Raw genomic sequence first — 22,493 nt, forward strand, 5'->3', positions numbered from 1 at the left:
CACTCAGGGGCACTTCCAGATCAGCTCGGATGTATCATTCTCGAGCAAGGCTGTGAGCAGCCTCATCCCCTGGAATGTCCTCATGAACAGGAACCCATATGAGGGAGACCTCCCTGCTTGAGGGGTATCTTCTTAGTAATTTGGCGGCTTGACTGGAGACCACCCCCTTACAAAAGTTGTGAACAGCTGCCTTACTGTCGGACAAGATGATCTTGGCTTCTGTACTGACGCACGCTAGGGCAATAGCAGCCTCCTTTCCCACAAACGTATTCCTAATATTAATCGATGCTACAGTCACTTTTTCCTCATTCCCATATTTCTTGTTGAACAATATGCTCTGCGCAATTTAAATGTTCGTGCCAGCTTATAACATTCGATGTTAATAGATTTCAGCCGTAACTGACACAAACTCCGAAACTCCAGTTATTATGGTTGCAGCGTTCGTTATGGTTGCAGTACGAGACATCGCTTGCTCTACCAAGGTTCGGAGAAAAATGAACACTAGTCGACTGTTACACCGCTTTTATTACTGAGGCAGCATAAGAAATAAGCAAGAAAAGAAAGAAGTGACATCACTACTTTTAAAACTGATAGCTTGACGTTCGTAAGCCGATGAACATAAAGAATGTGCTGTGGATCGTGCTTTGACAAATCATCCGAGAATCATTCACTAGTACAGAGCAGTCGCTTAGCTTGGCACTTATTTGCAGCAGCTTATCAGCCGCGCCAGCGGATAAGAGATTGCCATGCCCAAGCTAGCTCCCTCTGCCAATTGATACCCTTCCATAGGACTGAACAACGCGCTGCAATCAGTAAAATGCGACAGTGCCATCTCGGCACGTCTGGGCGCTGCCAGCACAGAGTTAGGTGCGCTTCCCAGCAAAGCAAACACGGTGCGCTTCAGCACTGTAGCAGACGACACGAAGCACCGCCTCCAGACTCCTGTGCACCTGCGCCACATTGTTTCGATGCGCGACCGCGCCGGATGCGCTGACGCTCCGCGGAGCGCAGCCACGCTTCGCCGTGTTTGCACATATTTTGAACGACTCTGTATAACGCCTCTCTCTGAGGACAACTTCAAACGGACTGGACTCGAGACCGTTCTCTGAGTAAAAAATACTCTGACTGTGCCCACACTCGTCACTGGTCCGAAAAGCGATTCGTGTACTAGTACAGTACTTCGAGCGCACAGACTTAAGAGGCCATTTATAGTATCCCTGTGCATCCTCCCACACGCACTCAGTGATCACTCTCTCCCTCTTTTCCTCTTCTGTTCCCCTTTCCCCCACTTCCAGTTTAGGGTAGCAAACCGGGTGCTTGTCTGGTTGAGCTCCCTGCCTTTCCTGTCCTTGCTCTATCTCTCTCTTGACTGTGTTTCCCTTTCCTTAGCACCCATTCTGCAACTCTATGATGGTCCACCGGTTATCTACCCTATGCATTACATGGCCTATTCAGCTCTGTTTCTTTCTCTTATACGAACTATATCACCTATTTCTGTAAGCTCTCTGATCCCCACTGCTCTCTTCCAGAAACATTACCCTTAATGTTTCTTGTTCCATCACTCCTTGCGCGGTCCTTAACTTGTCCTTGAGCTTTTTTAACCTCCAAGTTTCTGCCCCATATGTTAGCACCAGTAGACTTCAAAGCTGAGCTAGTAGGCTAAGCTAGCCTCAGTTGAGAGGGTATGCAGGCACAAGTTGGAATCTGCTAGCGCAAGAGAGGGGTAATTGGAGATTGCAGGGAGAGGCCCTTGTCCTGCAGTGGACTTAAAATAGGCTGCTGATGATGATGACTTCCGCACAACAGCATTTGTGGTGAAGCCTGCTGATGCATCGGGTTGCTTTCCTTGAGGAACCCTTGTGACGAGGGTACAATTCCGCTCATCATCTCAGAAACTTAAGATATTTTTCATCATATATAGCGGCAGATTTCCAGTTTCACATACCTAGTTGCACAAGCTGGCATCACAGACATTCATTGAAGAGTGGCACTTGCCTACTGGCGCATGCCCAGTGCTCCAGGTTGGCATCAAAGAGATTTTTTTTAACAGCGGTGCCAACCATTCCCACGTCTACAGTGATCCATGTTGGCATAAAAAAGGTTCGTTGAAGAGCGACACGTATGTATATATTGGTATATACTGAGTGACCCAACTTGGCCCGATGGTTGGCTTCGAACCCTGTTACTGCAGCACAGCAGCCCAATTTGCTAATCAATTTTGACCGAGGACTACCCAGTGTCCCAGGCAGGAAAACTGTTAGAGAGGGAGAGATATAAGCTGTTATCATATTGTGGAGATGTTAGCGTGGCTGTTCGCCTGACTTGCTACTCCATGTGCTGGATGATGATTGTGACATATACCGTGATAAACACTTAAAAGTATATACAGTCTCACACACCCGCACATATGCACTATAGAGATACTTACATAGTTTCATTAACGCTCGTGCCCCTCAAGAACGTCAGCAGTGCTTTTGTGGCTCGGAAAATGGTTAGATACAAACATACAAAGACAGACAGGCAGACAGACCGCGAATTCTATCTTATCTCTTGAGTTGGACACTATCATTCTTCGTCATTTCTTTATTAGGTCCTTGGTTACTTGGGATAGCTTGCCGACTGGTTGCCTTGGTGCCTTGCCTCCCACTTTAGTTGCTGCCTCTGAAGCCAGCCTCGTTACGGTTTCATTCATTACCTCTATGTCGTCATCATCATCTCGCTGTTCTAAGGTTGCATATTTGTTTGCAAGTACCAGCCTAAATTTGTCTGCTTTTACCCTTACTGCCTCTGAGTTGACCTGTTTTTGCTTGACCAATTTCACTCTTTCTCTGTTCAAATTGAGGTGAATCCTAGCCCTCACTAACCTATGATCACTGCACTTTACCCTTCCTATCACTTCTACGTCCTGCACTATGCTGGGATCAGCAGAAAGTATGAAGTCAACTTCATTTCTTATTTCACCATTCGGGCTTTTCCAGGTCCAATTTCTGTTGCTACGTTTCCTGAAAAAGGTGTTCATTATTCTGAGCTTATTGCTTTCAGCGAATTCTACCAGCATCTCTCCTCTAGCGTTTCTAGAATCGACGCCGTAGTTGGCAATTGCCTGTTCAGCCACCTGCTTTTTCCCCACTTTTGCATTGAAGTCGCCCATTACTACTGTATACTAAGTTTGCACTTTTCTCATTGCTAATTCAACATCTTCATAAAACTGATCTGCTTTCTGATCGTCGTGACTGTATGTTGGAGTGTAGGCTTGTACTACCTTTAATCTATACCTCCTATTAACTTTGATTACAACTACTGCTACCCTGTCGTTAATGCTGTAGAATTCATCAATGTTGCCCACTATGTCCTTATGGATTAGGAATCCTACCCCATATTGCTTCTTATCAGGGAGACCTCTAAAGCAGAGGACATGGCCATTATTCAGCAATGTGTAAGCCTCACCAGTTCTTCTAATCTCACTAAGGCCGATAATATCCCAAACAATGTCTGACAGTTCCTCGAAGAGTCCTGCTAAGCTAGCCTCACTCGAGAGGATTCGGGTGTTAAAACGTTGCAAGGGTTAGTTTCCATTGGTGGCCTGTCCGGATCCAGAGATTCTTAGCACCCTCTGCTGCGTTACATGTCGGACCACCGCCTTGGTCAAGTGCTCCGCAGCTGCTGGGGACTGAAGGCCTTTGGTTAATTGAAGATGTCATCAGAGAGGTTCATCAGAAGGACGGATGGACCGACGGACCGACCGACTGACAGACAAGTACCAGACCTGCTAAGCTAGCCTCAGTCGAGAGGGTTCGGGTGTTAAAACGTTAGAAGGGTTAGTTTCCATTGGTGGCCTGTCTGGATCTAGAGATATTTGGCACCCTCTGCTGCGTTACATGTCTGGCTGCTGCCTTGGTCAGGTGCTCCGCAGCTGCTGGGGACTGAGGGCCTTTGGTTAATTGAAGATATCATCGGGGAGGTTCATCAGACGGACAGACGGACGGACGGACCAACCGACAGACAAGTACCAGACCGACCGACCGATCGAAAGTGAACGGTGCTTCTGTGCCATCTTGCATTGTGTGGCTGAATGATCGACTTCTTCTCATCAAAATCTGTCTGAACCTGGTTGGATGTCAGGAGTTGCTTCACACTGTCAAATGCCCTTTGTTAATGCGAATGCATTATATGGAACATGAGGTGGAAAATCTGGCGCAGTTGTCGACGTTGACGCGACCACATGATGGTCCAAGAAGGCTACAAACCCTTGACCTTTGGTGGGAGTCAAACCCATTATCTTAGGTCTTAATTAAGGCTACAAGCCCTTGACCTTTGGTGTTAACTATAGCGAACTTGAGGCACATTTAATTAAGATAGAGTTAACGCTTTCATAAGCACAACCTTTGGTGTGAGCCAAACCCATGTCATTTCGTGTTAAGGCAAAGTTAATTATGGTACAGTTAATTAAGATATAATTAAGACACTTGAACCCGCAACCTTTAGTGTTAATTAAGGCAAATTAAGGCACAGGTAATTAGGATAGAGTTAAGGCAATTGAACCCACGAGGGGAGTTGAACCCTGTGGGGCTTCGGGCTAACGTGCCCGGACCCGGCTAGCTAAGGTCTAAGGAGACACGTAGCTCGTCCCCACTCCGTAGCGCACGCAAAGGGGCGCCGCGGCGGGTTCGCTGACTCACCGGCAAGGCGTAGAGACGACTCCAGCCGTGGCACCAACGAATAAGGGTTTATTCCCTGCTACGGTACAAAATGCGAGTACAGTGCAGGAATACGGCACTAGGGTGGCAGTCGCAGACTACGGGTGAAAGCTCCCGGGAAGTCTGCTCCACCACGCTGGCTCTTCCGAGCAGGTTCGCCACACAAAAGGGGGCCGCCTTGCTCAGAGGGGCGCGGGACCAAGAGGGTCCGCACGTCCGACAGCCAAGAGCACCGAAAGTCAATCTGTCCGGGCTAAAGCGCCCGCGCACCTCCGATGCTGAAGGAGAGAGAAACCGAAGAGAGGGCGAGAGGGGCCCGCTCCTCAGGCACTGTTGTTACGCGCGGCGCACGGCGTAACGTGAGACGCGTGCGCAAGCAGCAGGCTCCGCGTCGCGCCGGCGCCAGCGGCCGCCGGGAATGTACGCTATCCAAAATAAGGCTTGGAACTGCGTGTCCCCAGCGATCGCGCGGGCAAATGGCCCAAGTCGCGCGTGAACAGGAGACAGGGGTCCCAAAAGGGGTCCCCACAACCCACAACTTTTGCTTTTAATTAAGGCACAGTTAATTTAGTTAGTTATTTAAGGCACTCAAACCCACAACCTTTAAAGGGAGTTGAACCTTGACCTTGCATTTTACGTACCTTGTGACGAACACCACTGGTCATGTGACGTCGCAACATTTCTGCTGATGTGGCTGCTCGAGTCACGTGACTCCGCCAGTGGCACCACCAGGTGTTACCGCGCTTCTGCTGACGTAGCCGCAGTACTTTCACATTCATCCACATAAGGATAATTAAGTGCTCCTTGAATTCTTGTGGGTGTCCCTACGTCCAGGATACTTTTTTATTCAGTAGACGGTGCAGGGGTTCTGTGATAGTGGCCTTGTGTGGCAGGAATGCATGATAGAAGTTGAAAAGACCCAGGAAGGCCTACAGCTTGGCTTTGTTCAAGGGGTGTAGTACGTTAAGGATGACTTGTCTTAGGCGGTATTGGGTAGATTTCTTCTGCTTCGACTTGGAAGCCCAAAAACTCCACTTGAGTCACTCGTAGCTGACATTTTTCTTTCTTGACCTTAAGCCCTGCACCTTGGAACTGCTGGAGGAGCTCTCGAGAGTGAATGAGCAGTTCTTGATCTTGATACAAATTTCCTGCAATGCAGACATCGTGAAAAGATGGAATGATGCCTGGTAGCCCACGCATTTGGTTTTCCATTAAACCCTGGGAGATGTGAGGGACGACGTTGACCCTGAATTGGTAAACAGTGGATGCAGAAAACACCTGAATGAATCACAATCGGCGGTGCTTCTGCAGATCGTCAGTCACGTGCAGCTGCTGGTAGGCCTGTGCCAGTTCTAGCTTTGCAAAAACAGCTTCACCAGAGAGGGATGCCAGCAGGTGGCTGACCACTGGTACAGGACATCAGTGCTGCTGCGAGGCCTTGTTGATCGTGCACTTGTAATCTGCGCAGATATGGATGCTCTCATTTGCCTTCAGTGGCGTGACATTAGGGGTTTCCCATTGAGCATGATCAGCCAGCTCCAGAATTCGTTGTTGTACCGATTTGCCCAACTCTATGTCGATTTTCGGCTGAAGCGAGATAGTAGCCCTTTTTGCTCTCCGGTGGATGGACTCAACCTAGGGGTTAAGTGCAAACTGCACAGGCGGTTCCATGTGACAGCCCAGTGTTCCTTTGAAAACAGAGGAAAAAAAAGGAAAAAAAATAACATAAAATAAATACGTAAATAAAAACAAGTAAATCCTGGAATATGTTGTTAAATGTTAATGGTAGTTCGTTGGTGTGTTGCACTCCCGTGATATCGATACAGAGTGCCAGGAACCAATCCACTCCTAGAAGGCTTTAGCGCTCACCCTTGACAATGACAAGGTCTAGTGGGCAGTCGAAATCTTTGAACCGCACTCTGAAGGTACCAATCCCATGAACAATGATACGGTTGTCTTGGTGGTCCCTCATCATGATGTCAAGTGGGCGTGCCGCTTCGGAAGAATACGTTGGGCTTTGGCATTGGAGGGAATTGAAAAAGTTGATCTGGACTCCATTTCGATCTGACACCGTGCACCTTCGGTTCCTACTGCCACATGTATCTTCTTTTTGGTGGGCTAAAACACATTGTAGGTGGCAGTCACTTGATCACCATAATCACCAGATCGTCGCAGTAAGAGGCATTTGTATGAGGTCTTGAAATATTGTGTCTTGCCTTTGGCTTCGGAGCTTCAAAGTGGGTCAGGATGCCTCTGGGACTGGCAGACTTTGGCAGTGTGTCCAGTTTTTCCACCTCCCCGACACTGGGCATCATGGAATCGACACAGGCGGTGTTCGTGTGAACTCCTACAGTTGGCACAGAAGCTGCTCAAAGGTCTCTGGGTGTCCCGTAGTTGACTGGGGCCAGCACGCAACCGAAAAATGTGTCTTTGGCACCGTCTTGCTCGCTATCATTGTCTGTCGTTGTCCCTTGGTGCACTGGCTCGAATTGCGGCATGTTTGTGCTTTGGAGTAAAGGTAAGCTGGCTTTCTGGTCAATGGCCTCAACAGCAATTGCTTCCTCGACAGCGTCGGTTAGGGACATCTTTTTTGCCAGAAGTCGCCACTTCACCGTGTCTTTCTGCAGTGCAAATGCAAAGAGGTCCCATGGCATTGTACTCCCTGTGGTGTTGTAGTGGCTATGGCATTGCGCTGCTATGCCCGAAGGCACGGGATCAAATTGCAGCCACGGTGGCCACATTTGAAAGGGGGCAAAATGCAAAAATGCCTGTGTACCATGCCTTAGGTGCATGTTAAAGATCCCCAGGTAGCAGAAATTAATCCATAGTCTCCCACTACGGTGCGCCTCATAATCATATTGTGGTTTTGGCACATAAATCCACACAATTTAATTGTAATTTTCCCGTAATTTTTCCCGTAGCATGGTGTTGAGGACGCCAAAGTTGCAGTGTTGCACCATGGTTCAAAAAGTAGCAAGGTAGGCGGCGCCGGACTTGCTTGGTGTTTGGTCGCGGCAGTGGAATTCATATCACCTAGCAGGTTCTGGTGGCTTCGGCATTAGGTGACCTCACAGTATGGTGAGGATTGTTTTGAAGGGGCATCTTTAAGCTGGGCTGGCGTCACGAGCGCCTTGGCCAACTGAAATGTGGCAGGACCTCAGTGGCTGAGGAATGTTGGCGTCTTCTTGCCAACATCTGTAATTTCCTGTGCCACCAGAAAGAACTTGAAACATTGTGTAGTCTTCCCTGTCTTCAGTGCGGGCGAGGCCAGAACACTCGAGGAACCCAATGGCAGTCGCCATTGTTGGCAGTCGCCATTGTGAGTGGATAGACACCAAAGCTAGCCTTCCATGGCACCAATCTCTTCGCAGTTGAGTGACTCACTTATTGGTACAGGACTGATCCCACCCTCGTTGCCAGCGTTGAATCATGCAGGTTGCATCACGAGACGGGCATTGGCAATCTCAGTTTATTGCCATCGCACAAACCAACACAAAATACAGGACAACTGGCTAACACTGATAAATATATGTACTTTCTGTAAATGGGGCTCCCCATGCCCAGCAACACTGCTGAACTATTCCACTGAACTTAGCAGCAAGGTTCAGCACACAACACTGCTTTTCAAGTGCAATTTTTACTAACTAGACAGTTCATATCTATTTCGCATTGATATATGTGCTACAAACATGCATGCAAGATGTTAGATGTATGCGTACCTGTTTTAACGCAGTGACATGATTTTTGCGGTGTTTTTCACAATGCTTTGACCGGCAATAAGTTTTGAGAATACACATTTATTGAATCAACAACCCACTTTCAAAGGAAACCACATTGCTTTAGGAAACTCAGATTTTAGCCATGGCTGACAGAATTTGGCATGTTCAAAACTTGTTGATTGTAATGCGTCGTTTCCTTGTGACATGCTAAGAATGTCAAAGGTAACAAGCACAAGCTGTGTGTTTTTACTCACCAGTGTGTACATCCTCAGTCTGCAAACCAGGTGTTCCTCCGGTGGCAGTTTTAGAATGTGGCTTCATGCTGCTGAAGCAATTGAGCTAGTAAAAATTGACAGGTTAGAACGTAGTTCCTCGGTGGCTGCAGCTATTAAAAGGGCAATGCCTAAACTGGCTAGGACATATTCAGGAAAACAAAAGTAGCGCAACCTTGCATGACACTGTGCAAAGGAACTGCAAGCTGTTGCATTGTTCTACTGCTGCATAATTCAAATTGGCGAAACAAACCATGACGTCACGTAAGAGATTGATGTCAATAAGCTGCTCACGACCAAGTGTCAGCTGAAGCAATAGCCGCTGATAAGAGGTGTTGTGTACTATTTAAAGAAGAAAGGCTGTATAAACAGCAGTTTTTTTAGCCTTTGCGTGATACTATGTTATAAGTACTCTTCGGTGATTTCAATGAAATCTTGCAATAAAATTTGTCACTACAACACGCTCCTAACGTGAAGTGCAATAGTACAATTGGTGGCTGTGTGTATTTTGAGATAAAAGAGAGTGGAGTCGATCCACTGCATTCGCTTCATGCTGAAACATGCTGTGGTTGATTTTGTTGCTCTCTGTGGTGATCATTGGAATATGAGTGTACAGGGCCTGACAATATTATGAACCTCCTTAAGCCTCAAACCCTCAAACGTGCAGGAAAAGATGTGAGTGAGCACTGCACGACAGGCCAGGATCATCTTTTGTGGAGTGTGCCCACCCGCAGCGCAGTTGCTCGATAGAGCCACGCAGGTGCAGTCGGGCTAAACCACTTTTTCTGAAAGGGTCTTTGCAACTCACCTGGCTGCCACACAGGAAAGCCAGCTTCTGGGGCAGCTTTGGTAGTGGGTGCTATTTTTGTTCAATGTAATCATATATTTTTCTATACATTCTCATTATAACTTTACAGTGTTCAGAAGTTGCTCGATATAACAGATAATTCACTGTAAAAGATCTCAGTATAGTTGGGTTAAAACCTATTCAATTCAAGACCAAATCGAATAGAACAATTTTAGATTCGTTATTCGAAAGTTTTGAACATTTGCACATCCCTAGTTGAGAGGAATTGAAGAAACAGTCTGCTGGCAGAGAGAGATGCCAGTTTTAAGGCATTGTGATTATCTGTGCTTCCATTACATGTTTTTGTCAAGGTTCTATAAAACCAACGGGTTGCAGTATGCATTCTAGCTTCAGTGAACACTGCAGGCCTATGCAACTCTAGCTCAGCTGTATAGTTGCAGTCTTCACTGAGAAAAGGTTGAAGACAGGGGGCTTCTCTGTTCATCCTCAACTGACATGACACGCTGTTATAAGAAGCCAACAAACAAAGACACCAAGGACAACACAGGGGAAATTACTTGTACTTACTAATTGAAATAAAGAAATTATGTGTTGTCCTTGGCTGTCTCCTGTGTTGTCCTTGGTGTCTTTATTTGTTGGCTCCTTATAACAGCATGTCATGTCAGTTGAGGATGAACAGAGAAACCCCCTGTCTTCAATCTTTTCTCAGTGAAGACTGCAACTATACAGTGGAGCTAGAGTTGCATCGGCCTGTAGTGTTCACTGAACTGGCTGATCATCTTGAGAGCTTGATAAGACCAAATCAAAAATTTGTGCTTGCTGGTGATTACAACTTGCCAGGCATTAACTGGAACTCTTTAAATATCGGAGATTCCAATGATGCCGAAAGTGCACGTCTCCTTCTTGATGAAGCTTTCTCTCACGACCTAACGCAGCTGGTTAATGCTCCTACATGTGTCACGGAAATGACTGCAGCGATCCTTGATTGTCTATTTCTTAAACTTTTATGAAGGCTGCAATGTGTCCATCATGAATGGCATTGCTGATCATAAATCAGTCCATATAACTTTAAACGCACATGGCAGGAAAGTACCACCAATAGTAAAAACATTCCATGATTTTTCGGCTGCAGATGACGAATCGGTTCTTGACATTTTACATTTAAATTTTCCTAATTTCGAACACGGAGGACACATCTCGTACGTTTGGAACAGGTTCAGGGCTATAGTAGCTGAATGCATGAATAGGTTTATTCCCGTCCAGCAAAAGAAAATGAGGCATCACAATCATTGGATCAACCTGGATATTATACACTTAAAACGTCGCTTAGCACGGAAGCCGAAATTAAAGGTTCACATGCACATGCTCTCAAAGAAGATCTGGTTTCCAAACTCGGAAATGCCCGCAATAATTTCTGTGACAAAACCCTTGTTTCTTTTATGAAAGGCTCATCTTTGGCAAGTTTTGGTGCTTTTTGTCTGGTAGCAAGCAGACTGTCGATCAACTACGTATTAATGGTAACATTAATTAAAATCTCAAAGATATTGCCAATGAACTCAATATTACTTTTCAAAGGTCATTTACACAGATTTCTATCATGGCATATCACCCCACTGTTAACGCATTTCCTTGTCCTCTTAACATGCCAAGTTTGTGTTTAAGCTGTGAGAGCGTACACACACTCCTACTAAATATCAAAACAAAAAAGTCAAGTGGCGTCAACCGTATTTATAACGCAATCCTTCATCGGTACTCTGAAATAATTTCTTACTACCTTCATATAATTTTCAATGCCTCACTTGAGCAAAGTTGTCTGCCGAGTGATTGGTTAGTTGCCAGAATAGTGCCTGTCTTTAAGTCTGGTGAAAAGTTGAATGCTGTAAATTACCGAGCTATCTCGCTTATATGCACGTGTTGCAAGTTGCTTGAGCGCATAATAGCTCACCATGTATCCAACCATCTTGAATTCACCAACTTCTTTGTCAAATTTCAACATGGTTTCTGTAAGAATTTGTTGACTACAACACAGCTGCCATCAGTAATTCATGACTTTTCCCTGGCAATTGATAATCACAAACAAATATAGATGCAATTTTCCTAGATTTATCAAAGTCATTTGATTGTGTACTCACAGCTTGCTTATTTAAAAACTAAGAAATTGGGATGCCAGACAATCTTATCAATTGTTTGCAAGCATATCTACAGAATCGAAGACAATTTGTAGAATGTGGTGGGATTGGGTCTGAGTGTTAACGGGTTCTGTCCGGTGTAGCACAGGGGTCAGTGCTTGGACCCCTATCGTTTCTCATATATATCAGTGATATTGCTCATAATGTTGAGGAAGGTATCATTGTGAAGTTGTTTGCCGATGACTGCGTTATTTACTCTGTCATGAAGAATTCTTCCTGCCAGCAACTACTGAATACTAATTTATGTAAACTTGCGGACTGGTGCGAACAAAGGGCGATGAAAATTAATTTTTCAAGAACCGTATCAATGACGATTACAACCAAAAAACATCCCTTACAATATGTTTACAAAATTGGCAATCTGTGGATAAATCCTGCTACATCAATTAAATACCTAGGTCTAACAATTACAACCAATTTTAAATGGGATATGCATATTAACGACATATGCTCTAAAGCATTCAAGAAATTATGCTACCTATGCGGGAAATTAAAAGGGTCTCCGTCAAGCGTAAAACTTGAAGCCTATTGCACTCTGGTTCGACCAGTCCTAGAGTATTCGTCTGTGGTGTGGGATCCGCACCATGCCAAGAACATCGAACAGGTGGAGCGCATCCAATGTCATGGTACCAGGTTCATCTCATCTGATTATCGAAAACATTCATCTATTACTGATATGCTAAGGCAACATAAGTTGGAGCCGCTCCAGTTATGCAGGCAGACTGCCAGGTTGAAATTCTTGTACTTGCTTTATCGCAACAAAACGTGATTGCCACGTGAACCATACTTACTTTCTGCACCACAATGATCATCAAGATTAAATCACACAAAAGTGATAAGGCCATATTATGCCAGAACTAAACAATTCCAAAATTCATTTTTCTCCTACACAAGTGAACAATGGAACCGCCTGCTTGCTTGTGTTGTTGAATGTACTAATGTTAATACTTTTGAGCATTCTTTGCGAACTCACCTCTTGTAACCTTCTCCTGCTTGGGCAACAATGCTGCCTGCAGTATTTGTAAATAAATAAATTAATTAATGGAATTGAAAATGGATGAAAAGCCAACTTGCCACTGGTGGGGAATGATCCCACGTCTTCGCATTACGCGTGCAAAGCTCTACCAATTGAGCTACTGCGGTGGTGTCTTCCCATCCACTTTCTGGGATATTTATGTATCACTACTGGAACTAACCCTGGGAGTGCTAGCCAGCACCACCACTCGCACACTTTCTGCCGCAGGCGTCAGGAGTACGTGATCTTTTTGACTATATGATTAATAAAAATTGGGCCCCTTGGTTAAACCCCCGTTCTTCTCATTCATTACATAACGAGGGTCTCGAATACGGCAACATTGATGCCTTCAGGTAGCACATGTGGCTTTATTGACCAGTTGCCTTCACCCAAAAAGATCATATACTCATGATGCCTGCGGCAGAAAGGATGTTCCACATCCACCACCAAGGTTTGTGAATGGTGGCACTGGCTAACACTCCCAGGGTTAGTTCTAGCAGTAACACATAAATACCCCAGAAAGTGAATGGGAGACGGCGCCGTGGTGGCTCGATTGGTAGAGCATTGCGCGCATAATGCGAAGACGTGAGATTGTTACACACCTGCACCAAGTTGTTTTTTTATGCACTTTCATGTCCATTAATTTATAATTTCTTTATTTCAGTTAGTAAGTACGAGTAATTTCCCCTGTGTTGTCCTTGGTGTCTTTGTTGTTGGCTTCTTATGATATGATTAATAAAAAATCTGGCCCCTCGGTTAACCCCCTTTCTTCTTGTTCGTAACAGACTGTTGGAATTCTGTTGAAAGGGTCTTGACATGTTCTGAAGATTTCATCTGAGGCATGAATGCTTATCTTCGACTGAAAAATATCTGATGCTATAAATTATTTAGAAAGGCGTCATTCCCAGTTTAGTTTTTAAGTATGATACGGATTGTTTTAAGTATGACTAGCATAATGTCAGGAAATCGGCATATGTAAGGAGACTGGAAAAGTGTGAAATTTGAACCTCCATAAATTATTATGATTGCATGTGAAATGCATAAACTGAAATAAAGGCTAATTTATTTACTTTTAAAGGGGGCCCTGAACCACTTTTTATCGAAGTGGAGAAAGACATTTGAAATGAAGATAGGCTATTTCAGAACCACTTTGCCGCAAAAAGTACATCAATGCGTTCAGCAGAAGCAGAGTTATTTGCAATCAAACACGGCCTCAGCTGTGCTCCCCTTCCTCCTCCAATGCCTTGCACTGCGAAGGCTACGGTGGATACGTCACCATGGTGCACAGTTCAAATTTCCGATTTAGTGCCTATGCCGCACTAAACGTAAACTAAACGCGGCTAACTTCAGAGAGCCGCAGTGCACTTAGCCACTGGACTCGTGGCGGCACCTCGCGGTGGCCACAGTGTAGCCGAGTGCAGCGACCAATAGCAGCTTCGTGTTTGAGTGTGCTTTATGACGAAATAGAGCACACACAAAAGAGCGAGGATCGGTGGGTTTTTGAAGCAAGAGCATTTGAGAAAAAGGTGACTTCGCACTCCGCTTGCGAGCTCCACAGACCGCGTACGACAGCGGAACTTGGCTGAGAATTTCACAGCAGCATATGCTACCGGCGGACTATGTTATTTCACCAAGCTCGAGGGGTGGTTCAGGGCTCCTTTAAGGCTTCTTCGTTGATCATTCAAATTACTCTGGCGTTGTAAGGGATGATAATGTCTTCGATAGTGCGGTTGCATTGTTTGCTCTTGCCTGTGAAGATGCCTGAAAGCATGCTCTGATAAGCGATGCAGGTAGACAACATGCTGTTCATTTTGCAACGTTTACTTGACCATTAAGCCTTGAGCATTGAGTCTTCCTCACTCTTCAGTCTTCCTCGCCGAGCCTTATGACTAGAAGACTATGCTTGCGAGAAGCATTTTGACCTGGCCTGCAGGACAAGGACATGGACATAAGTGCACAATGGAGCTGTTCTCATATCTAGAAGAGCAAATTCGAGCTCATGTAAAATCTAGCTGTGTGAAAGGCCACTCAGGGTATATGCCTTCTTTCAGGGTATATGACATCTTTCTGGCTTGCAAGTTGCTTTTTCATGTCACCTCTTTTCCCTCATGAATTTTTAATAAAAAAAAAGAGAGAGAAAAAAAAGCATTGCCTTCTATTATGAACCATAATGAAACAATGATGCATGAGGGGCGGCAGCATAGCTTATAACAAATTAGCTGTCTGTCAATTTGTAGCTTCAAGCCTGTATAGAGCATGAAACGTGTACAGCTATACTTCATTTTCGTTTGAGCCTATGGAACACATGAAAGTTAATTTACTGCATTACGTAAAGGGGCTTCTATTTGTGTGGAAACTATGCAGCAATCCCTAGCACACTGCCTTCATGTAAAATGAAAGGGAGAATGTAGTGAATGCAGTGATAGCAACTCTTTGTTCAACTAGCAAAGTTAAATTGCTTTCTGCTTTAGCACTTGTCGCAGTGCCTTAACGGGTATGGTGTTGCGCTGCTAAGCATGAGGTCACGGGATGAAATCCAGGCCATGGCGGTCGCATTTCGCTGGGGAAAAATGCAAAAGTGCCTGTGTCCTGTGCATTGGGGGCACATTAAAGATTCGCTGATGGTCAAAATTAATCCAGGGCCTCCCACAACGGTGTGCCTTGTGATCAAATTGTGGTTTTGGCTCATAAAACCCCAGAATTCAATTTCTGCCTCAGCAAAAGATGCTTAGTCTAAGCTCCAGATTGAGGGAAATACTTTTGTTATGAAAAAGTAGAAAAATGCAGCAGAATTTATAAATCATAAAGACAGTAACATTGAAAACACTCTTCTGAAAAGCACAGGCTGCAACGTCCAACATGGCGCCCAGGGACCGTCAGCGCCCCAGCCTTCTACTTGCATGCTGCACCACCTTAGTGAGATGGCCAGCACTAGTGAGGTGCATCTAGCGCTTCTGCCAAAACACCTGTTCTTCTTACACTGTGATCAAATATGACAAGTGAATCTTGCTAATACTAGCCAGGTAAAAAGAATGAAACCCAGACATCATTGTGTCCAGTCTCACAAACATGCAATTAACTGCTCCGTAAAATGAAGGGCTAGGATGTGGAAATTTGAATAGCATGAGCAGCAGCAATAGTGACACCAAGGGGTCAACTACTTACCTAATTTACTGCTGAAGTCCACCATGACTATTCTCGTACCAATGTGCACGATTTCAGAATCTGTATCGGGTGTTTTTTTTTTTAAATTTATTTGATGCCTAACTTGGGGATTAAATGTTCCGATATGGCTATGACACCAGGGGTGACACTTGACTGGAAAACTCATCTATAAAATTGCATTTAGGACCAGTTTTTTTTTGGCAATTGTAGGCCACTTGCAAAGATGTGGTCAATTAAAGCTAGTTGTCCGGCTGTGGAGTAAGCAAGGTTTGCAGTCAGCATTACTCATCATGCTTCATATGTTTGCAGCTATTGCCTTGGCATCATTACAATTCAGAATGGTTTACATAGGTTGTGCTCTGTAACACCTCTATCATGAAAGTGAAAAACTGTGATCCACCCGACTGTAGCATGAAGCTACAATACAGCTGGGTGACAATATTTCTCTTTCGTGAACTTTCTTGTGAGCGCGTCTACCGTAGAAGTATTTGAAGGGCAAATAATGTGGTGTCAAACCTTTGAGTGAGTATATTTGGCTGTTAGTGTTATTCACAGGCTGCCAAGCATAGAACTTGCTTCACTATGTCCAAGTGTGTAGCCTTGATAGCAGTGCTTCAGAATTAAATTTAATACTCGATCAGGGTTGGACACTATCTCTGAAACCACTTTTCTATGATTTCATATGTTACAAGTGCCCATGCTTGTGGATCATCCTCTGCCAACACTTGGACATTCGAGCACTTGCATACACACAGCATGTCGCTCTGGTGACGGATGTCATATATTCATTTCTGTTGAGTAGTCCAATGCCTGCTGAGGACCAGGTGCGCTTACCCAGGACTGGGACACTGTGGGACATCATAGTCTAAATAGTCAAGGATATTTGTGGCGCAAATACCTTCTGCTCTGCCTTTGACTGAATGTGCACCCGCCGTGGTTGCTTAGTGCCTGTACTGTTCGGCCGCTAAGCACAAGGTTGGGGGATCGAATCTCTGCCATGGTGGCCACATATTGATGGGGGCGAAATCCTTAAACACCCATGTACTTAGATTTAGGTGCACATTAAAGAATTCCAGGTGGTCCAAATTATTTCAGAGATGCCCACTACAGCGTGCCTCATAATCAGATTGTGGACGCTGTAACATGGCAACAGCTACAAACCAATACATACCCCCATTTAAGCAGACTACACGCAATACACCCTACACTATATTCATACAGATGTCCCCTTTGTAATGATCACGCCTCCCTATATCACACCACATGGGCGTGCCCCAATGTCAAGGTGGCCCCGCAAATACCCAACCCCATACCCGAGCAGTGGGAGGCCGTGCTGACTAGTTAGGACCCTAGTAACCAGCAGCGACTAGTGCGGTGGGCCAGGGAGACAGCAAGAGCCACAGGAGCGCTAGACTAAGGGCGCTTCCAACACAAGCAGGAAGACACCTGCTTGTCCTTTTCTTCTTTTTTTAAATAAATGCTTCTCCTCCTCCTCCTCCTCTTGTAGTTTTGGGACATAAAACCCCATAATTTAATTTTTTAATTTGACTGAATGTGCCACCATTGGACAGTGATTGCAGCATAGCATAAATGTGTCGGGATATGCACACCTGCACGTTTCCTCTTTTTCCACTGCATGAGGTTGAAAGCCAAAGCTGCCCTAGTGTTCTCTTAGATTGAGTGAAGTGATGATCTACAAGCGTAAACTCTGATGGCTAGCATTTTTGGTTGCCATCAGCCAATGGCTAGGAACCTTTTCCGTTGTCATAGTTGCAGTGTCTGTATGAGTGCACCCCTTGCTGTGTCCAGGTGCTGGACATGTCAGATGTGCAGATGGTCTATGGTACAAGCCACTTCAAAGGGCATGCTACAGGCGGCAACGTCAGCAAGGCAATGGTATGTAACGTGCCATGCTTTTCACAGGAGGGTATTTTTGGCTTACCTTGAAGAATGGCATAAGATCCACCTGTCTCTTTTCCTTGACACCATACCTATCATACACCAGAAAGCTACCTCAGGGTGTCTATCAACAGGACAGGCCTTCAGAGCTTTTTCGAATGTGCCTGTGGCAGTTTGAGCCCTTAAGGGCAGTAAAAGACATGCATTCATTTTTTTCCAACTGGCCGATTTTTTGGACGTTTTTGTGGCCCCTAGGCTGAAAAATCAGACGTTTACTGTACAACTGACCAAGAAGATGCTGAAGACCGGATGCTGCTGGACTTCCTCCGAGAATCCGGCGTGTATTTACACATGTAAATAATTCTTTATGCCAGAAGGCACGCTGTCACAAAAAAAGTATATATGCTTCAAATAGTCCATGGGCCGAACAAGCAGTGGAAGGAGGAAAAGGACAAAAAGGACCTACACATTGAGGAATGAATGGGAAAGAAAGCATGCTGCCGCCGTTTTGAAGAAGCTTGAGCTCAAAAAACAAAGTATTGGCTGATGCCAAAATAACCTCTTTAAAGCAGTTAAAGTGAGGCTGAGAGTAAGTCAGGACAGTTAAGGTTGATTTACGATCTGTTGAGAGAGAATGTGAATTGTGACAAAGTTCGGGCCAAATACCACTGAGCCCATATTTGAAAATGTTTGCTTCTGTATGCATCTCCTTTTTATTCATGTTTGAGAATGTCTGACTTGATTTGGAATTTAGTTCGAAACATTTTTATTTGCTGTGCATTTTACTAACCCCTCCCTTCTATTCTCTTTTTGATTTACATAAACACTACTCCTTAGTATTCAAATTGGATTAAGTCGTTTTTTTTTAAAATTTTTTTCATATGCTCACTTAGTGACAGCATTTGGCGATATGGTTTCAGCCCATCCTGACATAAAACATAGTCCTGCATCACTCAGGCAATTTCACAAAGGCACTCAGGGAAAAGACACCCTGAATAAAGATTACTACTGTCATACTAAACAAAGTTATTCATGATCACTAGTGCTTCAATAATCTCATCTCCTAGCTAGCACACTTCAATTGCCATTTTTTATGAATTTTCATTTGATATCTATGATGCTGCACTGTTTAAAAGTAAGAGCACATCGAACTGAACGTATCATTAATGATCACCAATGACTTGGCATGATCGGTTATCGAAATGGTAACAAAAAAACTCATTTAATGACTGCATGGTTGATATCATTGACGATGTGCACGAATGAAAGCTACCACTGTGATACTAAACAGTGATTTGTGATGACTAGTGACACAATACTACCATCTCCTGGTTACAATTCAATCACTGTTTATGTGCCTTTTCATTTGATATGCATGACTCCATACTGTACAAAACACTGAAAAAATCCAAGCAATCGTATCACTAGTGACCACTCATAAATGGACGTTATCAGTTGGCAATGCTAACAAAAGAAATACTCATCTAATCACTTTTTTTATTGATACCAATCATGAGCTGCCCGAATGACCCGCCACAGGGGTTTAACAGCTGTGGTGTTGCGCTGCTAAGCGCAGTGAAACCTCAATATAACGAACTTCAAGAGATTGTGGTAAATTGTTAATTATTCTGAAAGATCGTTATAGTGAAAGCCCCAAAATTAATCATCCCGCCCATCAACCCATCAGTTCACAAGTTGTCACCATATGAGCTATCCACGAAAACGTCACTGTTGGCTATCAGCACATGCTGTTGCTATTTTCCATAGATTTCGTCATCACACACCACTGAAGCACCGTATAATAAGGGTGACACGCACAAAACAGGCACTGACACCGAGAAAACTACCAACAAAAAGGTAGATCTATGTCGCCCCCAAAGCGCAATGTTTCTTGCATTTTTTTTTTTTTTTCCACATTTCTTGCCTTGGACACTGCAACTGTCTTGCTCAAGGTGGACACCGGAACTATGCAAACCGCAAGTGTGCGTAAACGACACGTCTGGAAAGTGCAAAGTGAAACCGTGTGGCATCAACGCAAGTATGGAGGTTATATTTCACTGCACGCATAGCTGATGGGGCCGCAGAAAGAAGGGTGAAAGAAGTAGAGATGCGCCTTCATTGTTAGGTGACTCTTTTCTGGATGGAGCATGTGCTCACAAAACCTGTTGTGTCATCGTCTCCGCTCGCCCACATTCTTTTTTTCTTGGGCACTGTCCCAGACTTATGTGCTGTCACATCCGCTCTGTGGGCCTTTTCGTCTGCTAGCCTACTGCTCCAGCTGCCGTGAAGGATACACGGAAATCTAAGAATCCCCAGATTTTGCAATATTAGTTCATAGTACTGAGGCGTTGTTAACTGCTCAGGGAAACTGAGTAATGATCGTTGTTGTGAAAAGTTCAGTATCCTGAAGTTCATAGTACTCAAATATTTTTGCATTGAAACTACAAGCAGTCAACAGGGGATTTCTGAAAGTTTGTTTTTCTGCAAAGTTTGTTAATGTGATGTTAATAGTAGAGAGGTTTCACTGTATCAGGTTCGCTATTATTATATCTCATTATTATGCCATTGCACTATATCTTATCCTATGACTCTTCAAATAAAGTTTTCCCTTCTCCTACAGAGGTAAAGGAAAGCTACTGTCTGCCAGCTGTACTCGTTTTCCTGCTACTCTATCTCATGATTCAAGTGTGAAACCTTTGTTTGCAATGTGGCTTAGGTGGCTGCAGCCGAGCGAGCGTGCTACCACTCGATGGCCGGCTGTGGGAGTCAGGTGCTGCTGCTGGGCCTTGCATCGGTGCACGTGCTGAGCTTGCGCACATGGCTAGAACGACTGGAACTCCTGTGCCAGCAGCAGCTGTACGCAGAAGCCCTCCACCTGGCCCGCAGCCTCTATCGAGATGAGGCCAAGGCAGTGTGTGGCCTGGTGGGCAAGAAGGTGCGCCGCCAGCGCCAGGTGGCCACTCGCACCCAGGAGCTGCTTGAAGCTCTGGCTGCGGGTCCGCCTGACTGTGTCCAACTCCTGGTGCCCCTCTGCGTCAGGCTGGCTCTGGAGCTCAGGTGCTGGTCCACTTGTTATTCTGTATCCCCATTTTTGTCACATTCGCCATAAGGAAAATGATGGATGCTTTGCCAGTGCTTCAACAGTAAGCTGGTGAGACGATAAAAAAAAGGGAGTATTTTTGACAGGTGTTAAGGAACTACGGTAGACTTCCTTAAGTTCAACTAGTGTTGGCCGTGAACCATATTATGCATATAAAATTAAAGAAGGTAAATATATTTACAGACTCATTAAGCTTAATTAAGGCTTTAATGTCACTATAAAGCATACAAATCCTGTAATTATTCAACTATATTTGCTTCTATGGACTATTTATGCAGCTGAACAATGTACCATAATATGCAGGGTTCCAGGCCACAGAGGCATAGAGAGGAATATGCTTGCTGATGAACTCACTAGGTCCATATCAGAAAGCTCGCAACGCTCCCACGGCTGTCGCAACCATAGATTTGAAACCTTTCCTGCAGAAGAAACTAAGAAGCTATTGGCAACGCCTTAGGGATGCTGAAACATCTAATAACCTTCACCTGCTTCAACCATGGTTCCATCAACAGGCAAATCACGGGAAGCCGCTGTCCTTAACTCGGTTGAAAATAGGACACGCGTACGGCACACACAACTACTTGTTGACTGGTGATGAACCTCCAGTCTATGATAAATGTAGTGAGAGGCTGACCATCATCCACATCTTACTACAGTACTGGGAAGCAGATGTTGAAAGAAAAAACACTTTCCTCTAGCTTACAGACAACATATCCCTCTTCATCCAGCAATATTTCTCGGTCAGGAATCATTATCCAACTCGAAAATTTTCAATTAAATCCGTTTGCTTCATGTTATCAGCCCAAAGAATTTGTAGCTTGGCTTCTCTTGAGAGGCCGCTGTTGCAAAGGTACTGTTTCGCATAGCACACGCCTCCAGCCCCTTAATTTAGTAGGGCCCTGATGAAGCAGTAGTGCTACTAGCAGCGACATTTTAGTATATCAGCCCTTCATAGCGCATCTTTTATTTTTGTACAACATATCATTGTACAGGGTGGTCCTTTATGAAAAGGAATGTACGAGCACATAGCCTCTGCTCTGTAGCAGCTGCTTAGAGCGCCAGCAAGACGAAGTGCATCCACTTTTGACGTCATCTTTTGGCGGCCAGAATAACCAGTCATGGCTGATAGGCAAGCGCCTGCTGGAATTAGCTGAACACCCCCCCACATGACTGTTGCGCAAGCGAGGCCTGCCGCGCAGCGTCGGCTGCTAGCAAACCGCACTAGGTAAGCAAGCGCGCTGTAAATGTAAAAATGCCAACATACGCCTGGTAGTTATTAGGTACTCCCAGCGTGTATTAATGTGTAAGCATTCTAAGGCTACTTCCCCCGAAACTCTGTCCATCTGTCCGTCCTCCCATCTGTAATACGCAACAGGATACACTCCATGCATAGGTATAAAGGGTGTTTCACTTAACTTAGGCCAAACTTTAAAAATATGGAAATGCTATGTAGCTGGACAGAACAAAGGTAATGTTATTTGCCGTCGCTTAGAGATACTCTGATTATTTCTTTGCATTTTGCCTAATTATATAATTATTCTTAATTGAATAACTTATCTATTATAATTACATGAAAAGTGTGAATGAGAAAATTGTAGAGCGGCAGGAATAACTCCCAATACAACTTTC

The 22,493-nt window shown here is 44.7% G+C and overlaps 1 protein-coding gene across 11 annotated transcripts in view; it reads left to right on the forward strand.

Moving 5' to 3' along the window:
- Window positions 1-22,493, forward strand: part of Vps8 (vacuolar protein sorting 8) — a 947,651-nt gene that overhangs the window by 316,296 nt on the left and 608,862 nt on the right. For all 11 annotated transcript variants that reach the window (XR_012825005.1, XM_075677146.1, XM_075677136.1 and 8 more), the window contains 2 exons: window positions 17,675-17,761; window positions 20,481-20,821. Coding sequence is in view for 10 of the 11 variants with exons in the window: in XM_075677146.1 (XP_075533261.1) it covers window positions 17,675-17,761; window positions 20,481-20,821 (428 nt within the window). In the remaining variant the exon portion in view is untranslated. The remainder of the gene's footprint in view (window positions 1-17,674; window positions 17,762-20,480; window positions 20,822-22,493) is intronic.

Source organism: Dermacentor variabilis, unplaced genomic scaffold (genome assembly GCF_050947875.1).
Source record: "Dermacentor variabilis isolate Ectoservices unplaced genomic scaffold, ASM5094787v1 scaffold_12, whole genome shotgun sequence".
Lineage (NCBI taxonomy): Eukaryota > Metazoa > Arthropoda > Arachnida > Ixodida > Ixodidae > Dermacentor > Dermacentor variabilis.